At 45.2% G+C, this 6,329-nt stretch overlaps 1 protein-coding gene across 1 annotated transcript; it reads right to left on the bottom strand.

Moving 5' to 3' along the window:
- Positions 1–770: 770 nt before the first annotated feature.
- On the bottom strand, positions 771–5,033 carry LOC306748496 (uncharacterized protein). Its single transcript, XM_079231672.1, has 7 exons — positions 4,584–5,033; positions 3,709–3,972; positions 2,703–2,768; positions 2,575–2,613; positions 2,378–2,491; positions 1,654–1,710; positions 771–1,160 (listed from the first exon to the last, which is right to left on the bottom strand). The coding sequence occupies exons 1-7, from the start codon at positions 4,984–4,986 to the stop codon at positions 958–960; spliced, it is 1,146 nt and encodes a 381-aa protein (XP_079087798.1). The 5' UTR covers positions 4,987–5,033; the 3' UTR covers positions 771–957.
- Between the last annotated feature and the right edge of the window lie 1,296 nt (positions 5,034–6,329).

Here is a 6,329-nt window from a genome sequence, read left to right as displayed (position 1 = left end):
TTCAGTTTTTATAATATATTATTTCAGAAGTTTTGATCAGACACGAATGAACTTTCATTTTGGGAGACTCGCTGAGCTTCATCTTGCTTCTGTCTGCAGGAAGAGTCTCTGCACTACAGCAGCCTGAAGCACGTGCACAAGCCCCGCCCCCCCGGCCCAGGAGGGGCGGGATTGGTCGAGGATGACGTCACGTACTCTGCAGTGATGAGACGCGAGAAGCCCACCGTGTCACGTGACGGCAGATAGAGAAGAGATGTTTTTAACAGCAGAGAAACACTTTGAATGTAATTCATTTAAGTCAGTAATTACTTTTTAAACAAATGATCTATATTAAGGCCGAAATCCTTTACATCTGTTTGAACTATGGTATTTTAGGCTATTTCTCTTTCCTTCATATATCTGTACTTTTGTTTCTTTATAATAATGCACGTACAAAAACAGCAGAAGAATGTTAAAATGTGAAACATTGTCACTGTCAGATAAATGCACAAAATGATGGAAAGTATATTCGTACAAACTTAATTATACGCTTTGTTTTTTCATTATTAATAAATACTTTCTGATATCACAATGATTTACCACTCATTTATGAGACGCTTGTGACAAACTCACTTTGGTTATCGTTGTGAAACTATGGCGGTTAATTTTAACCTGATTTATGCAACATTGTGTTCCTAAAATATGATAAAATGGTTTATTTTCTGGTTTATGGAGCGATACAAAGATAACTAATGTGTCAACAAAATAAAAACAAACATTTTGAACCTGGTTTTATACAACGTTCAGATGAATTTTCTTGAAATGCGTTTCTTGTAACACATACAATGAAGTCATAATGTGTAGTATCATAATGTAGTATGTAGTAATAATGTATGTTAATGTAGTAATGTGAGTAATCATAAACAGAGAGTAAACAGGGTCGATGGTTTGAAGGCCTTAAGCCTCTCTGGGTTCACGTTAACGTTTCTGCTTGCCGGCCGGTCTGGAGACGACTGAGGAGTAGATGACGTGGTGGTCCTGGTCCTGGTCCTGGTTCTGGTTCTGGTTCTGGTTCTGGTCCGGCGGAGTCCTGCCGGGTCTCACCCTCCAGTTCTGCCGGCCCAGAGAGGCGTAGTGGATCGCCTCCTCCGGCGGAGTCGGGCTCTCAGGAACCGGTCGCTCTGCAGAGACACAGGCAGTGAACACGGGAGGACGGTGGTGCTAACGATGCTATAGGTGCTAATGGTGCTAATGGTGCTAAAGGTACTAAACGTGATAACAGTGTTAAAAGTAGTAATGGTGTTATTGGTGCTATTGGTGGTAAAGGTTCTAATGGTGCTAACGGTGCTAAAGGTGCTAATGGTGCTAAAGGTGCTAAAGGTGATAACAGTGCTAAAAGTAGTAATGGTGCTGTTGGTGGTAAAGGTTCTAATGGTGCTAATGGTGCTAATGGTGCTAAAGGTGCAAAAGGTGCTAACAGTGCTAACGGTGCTAAAGGTGCTTGTGGTGCCATTGGTCGTAAAGGTGCTAATGGTGCTAAAGGTACTAAAGGTGCTAATGGTGTTAACGGTTCTATCTGTGCTAACGGTTTTAATTGTGCTAAAGGTGCTGAAGAATCTAAAGTTGCTAAAGTTGCTAAAGGTGCTGAAGGAGCTGAAGGTCCGCCGGTGTTACCGGGTGGTGCGGTGGGCGTCGTCCACGGTTGCAGCTCGGTGTCTTCCCGCCGCTGTGCTGGAGATGTTTAAAGGAAGGAAGAAACTCCTTCAATTCAACTTAACATTAAATAAACAGGTCAGAATTTCACAAATACGGAGGAAAATACTTGCCAGGAAATAAATACATTGAACTATAAAAACAAAACTGGAGTTGGGGTCTGGAATGGTCAGGGACTGAACTGGTTAGGGTTTAAGTCTGAACTGGTCAGGTTCTAGGTCTAGACTGGTCAGGGTCTAGGTCTAGACTGGTCAGGTTCTAGGTCTAGACTGGTCAGGGTCCAGGTCTAGACTGGTCAGGTTCTAGGTCTAGACTGGTCAGGTTCTAAGTCTAGACTGGTCAGGGTCTAGGTCTAGACTGGTCAGGGTCCAGGCCTAGACTGGTCAGGTTCTAGGTCTAGACTGGTCAGGTTCTAAGTCTAGACTGGTCAGGTTCTAGGTCTAGACTGGTCAGGTTCTAAGTCTAGACTGGTCAGGTTCTAGGTCTAGACTGGTCAGGGTCCAGGTCTAGACTGGTCAGGGTCCAGGTCTAGACTGGTCAGGTTCTAGGTCTAGACTGGTCAGGTTCTAGGTCTAGACTGGTCAGGGTCCAGGTCTAGACTGGTCAGGTTCCAGGTCTAGACTGGTCAGGTTCTAGGTCTAGACTGGTCAGGGTCCAGGGAAAGTGGGCCTGTAGAACCAGATACCTGCACGTCTGTATTTCTTGTTCCTGCTGCACTTCATGCTGGTCAGTAAAACGCAGACGGCGGCCAGAAGGAAGATCATCGTCGCCAAGCCGACCACGGCGACCAGCAGCACGGCTGAGAGGCGAGAGAACGGTGTTTAACGAGACCAAGGACACACTGTGTGAAAGGTGTGAAGGCGTCTGGAGGACCTGACCCACCGTTCTCAGGTCTCCTCTTCTTCTCCTCCTGCGTCACGTCTGATGAACACAAAACAAATCATCGTCGTTCACTGTCAACAGTTTACTTCCTGAATGTGTTCACGTCCTTTTTCTAAAAAGACCCCGACCTGTTTCCACGACGGCCGTTAAAGTCGTGCTGCTGGTTCGCTGGATGCTGGTCGGCTGCAGCTGCCCTGGAAGAACCAAAACATCTATTTATTCATTCATGTATTTATATTCATGTCATCTGTTAGATAAGAGGTTCTTCTCAAGGCTGATGGAAAAGAGGGTGGAACTAAATATGAAGACGAATTAACCTCCATAAGGAAGCGGGAGGGTCAAAGTTTTAAGATGAAAATAGGACAACAACGTGGTCGAGACCTGTCAATCAGCGTGTAGCCCCGCCCCTAAAGCGCACCCTGTCTGTTTGACTAAATCAGTGGTTCTCAAACTTTTTTTGTCACGCCCCACTTTGGAGGAAGAAAAATGTTCACGCCCCACCGCCCCACCAAAAAGCCGATCTCCGTGAGATAGGCTTTTCTGCCATTTTTGTTTTGGCAAAACGCCAAGAATCTTGGCCGCCGCGCATCGTAAACCTGCTAGCGGCGTAACGTAAACATTTCCATGAAAGTACAGGCACTTGTCATGTATTTATTAATGACGTTTTATGTCCGTGTACTGTGTACTTTTGTACTATGTGAAGTTCTCATTTAGCTCGTGGAGAGAGTGGTCGTCTTGAAACCACAAGGTCGCCGGTTCGATCCCTGGTCTCCCCATAGTTGAAGTGTCCTTGATAAGACACTGAAGCCCCAGAGCTTCACAGCAGCACACTGCTCCTTCATTACTAGGGATGGTAAAATGCAGAGAATAATGTAATAAAAGATCATGAAAAAAAAACGAAGAAAAAAAATCCCCTGTAATACCTCCGCGCCCCACTAGAGGGTCGCGCCCCACAGTTTGAGAACCACTGGACTAAGTGTAGTGAAATTAAATAGTATAATTAACTAAATAAAGTAATGAGCATGAGATCCTTTTGTTTTTTGTAAATGTATCTCAATGAGCTTTTGCTCGTACTTTCTCTTCCTATTTTTTCTTCAGTCAACAGGAAGGTTTAGGTAAAGGAGCTAAGCTCACCTGTCAGGACGGTGAGGCTGCCCTGAGCCTTTCCGTTGCACTGGTACTCTCCGGCGTCCTCCGGCTTCAGGTCCTGGATCTGCAGGGCGGCGTTCCCGACGCTGAGCCGGCTCCTCTCTGGTTTCACCGTCCCGTTCCTGAACCAGGTGAGGACGGCCTCCCACCGCCCTCCGGGCCTCCGCTGGAACCACCGCTTCTTGGGCTTGGGGGAGCCGCTGCAGGGCAGCAGCAGCGTGCGGCCCGCTGACACCACGAAGTCACGGCCTGAGGGGCGGAGCCACAGAAAGGAATTGTGGGTAATTGTGAGTCAGTTTGCACTTCCTGTTCCCACGTCTCAGAGTCAACGTGTTTTTGGTTCTTTAAATCAGGTCTGTGAGAGTCTCACGTTGAGTTGTCTGACTTATAAAACAGGTCAGTGAACGCCCCTCTGGTGGATCCTAAAGAGTCTGAAGGAGACGACTAAGCGTCCTCACTAGGACACTAGTCCTTTAGCCTAGTGGAGGAGACGACTAAGTGTCCTCACTAGGACACTAGTCCTTTAGCCTAGTGGAGGAGACGACTAAGCGTCCTCACTAGGACACTAGTCCTTTAGCCTAGTGGAGGAGACGACTAAGCGTCCTCACTAGGACACTAGTCCTTTAGCCTAGTGGAGGAGACGACTAAGCGTCCTCACTAGGACACTAGTCCTTTAGCCTAGTGGAGGAGACGACTAAGCGTCCTCACTAGGACACTAGTCCTTTAGCTTAGTTCTTCATATAGAGGACCAGTACTACACTGAGGTCTATAGGACCAGGACTAAAGTTTCAAAGACATACTCCTAAATATGTCCCCCATGATCCCATAATGCACCACTCCCAGCTCCGCCTCCAGCGTACCTGTTAGCACCTGCAGCTCGGCCACGGGCCGCTGGTTGCAGCTGAACGTGCCGCCGTCGGAGTCGTCGAGCCGCTGGAGGCAGAGGCCGCCGTCCGGCAGCAGCAGGTAGCGCTGGGTGTCCGCGTTGGTCTCCTGGCCGCCGCGCCGGCTCACCGGCACCTTCTGGTCCCGGTGGGTCCAGATCACCACGGAGCCGTCGGAGCCGGCACACGGCAGGCAGACGCGGTGATCCTCCGGGACCGAAAGCCGGATCACCTCTGGAGGACAGAAGCCGATCTGAAACTCCCGAAAATGTGTATGAACCCTGGAATGTGTCCTCGACAGCCCGACGTTCAAGGGTTCACACACATTTTGACCAATGGATTTCCATGACTTTAAACCACATTTCCATGACCTTTCCATGACTTTACCCAAATGTTCATGACTTTAGCCAAATTTCCATGACTTTTCCATGACTTTAACCACAGTGTCATGACTTTAAACCACATTTCCATGACTTAACCAATTTTCCACGACTTTAAACCAAATGTCATGACAAACATTTAGTGAAATCTGGGTGTAAACAGTAAAAAGTGAGTAAATGTAGTATTTAAACTAACAATGAGAATACAAAGCATACAGTAAACCTTAAATGACTCAAATGAATGAGACAATAGTTTGATTAAAAGAATAAACATTTATATAGATGCCTGTATGTATGCCTGCTTATATTTTGAGTCTTTCTTTTAAAAGCTGCTTCTGAATGTGTCACTCACACCCCGCTGATGCTTTTAGCCCCGTTTCCTGTTTTATCTCGTGGAAACACGCTCCGGCCGCGTCACCGTCGGCCTCAAACAACGGAAACCAACCGGCAGATAGAATCCCTTCGACTGCAAGTGGGATCGTTGGTTATGAGAACATTAACATTTAGAATGTGCACAAATGTTTTTATGAAAGAATAAAAAGTGGTTATTACAATAAAACTGTACTGTTTTTCTAACACTACGTTAATTATGAAAATAATTCAATAATAATACATTTAACATGCAGTCACAAACAAAGAAAATGTCTTAAAAAAAGAAGAAGATTTAACCTTTTAAAAACCCACATATTTTTAGGCCTCTGCTCGAAAACGTCATCCCCAAACTAAAACAGGTGAATCTCTGCAACCACTAGGGCTGTTTGAATAATGTTGTGTTAAAATGAAAGAGTATAATGTGAGTTGTGTGTTCAGATGTGTAAACATCAGTCTATATGTTACTGGTTATTAGTAAATGAAGAAGTGAATTATACAATTTGTTTAGCAATATCTGCCGTATGGGCTCCACAGTTTTCAACAGGTTTTAAGAATGTGGAAATGAAGGGTTCAAAATGTGTCTTTTTTTGTTGTTTAAGTGTTTTTTCCTCAGTGTGGTTTATTGTATATGCAGCTATGAAGTTTAAACTGTATACAATAAAATACATTTTGCAACTTCCTTCCATTGAGTCAAACATTTTTTTTTGTGTTTCATTGCAACAAAGTCTTTTTAAGTTAAAAACAATACACACATTTTTCTGAAGTATTTAAACTGCACAACTGTGTCCTTCATTTAGACATCAGCACAGAAAACTAGTCAATAAGACAATAATCTAATAGACATGTAGGGTTGTGCAGTGCAACAGGAATCAGAAGCGTATTAGAAGTCGTACCTGTGGAGCTTCCTCTGCAGACCAGAAGCGTGAGACAGAAGACGATGGAGCTGAACATCTTCAGAAGGAAAACATTC

Source organism: Taurulus bubalis (assembly GCF_910589615.1).
Source record: "Taurulus bubalis genome assembly, chromosome: 16".
Taxonomy (NCBI): Eukaryota; Metazoa; Chordata; class Actinopteri; order Perciformes; family Cottidae; genus Taurulus; species Taurulus bubalis.
Note: the sequence above shows the minus strand (reverse complement) of the source record. Positions and strands in the feature narration are given on the sequence as shown.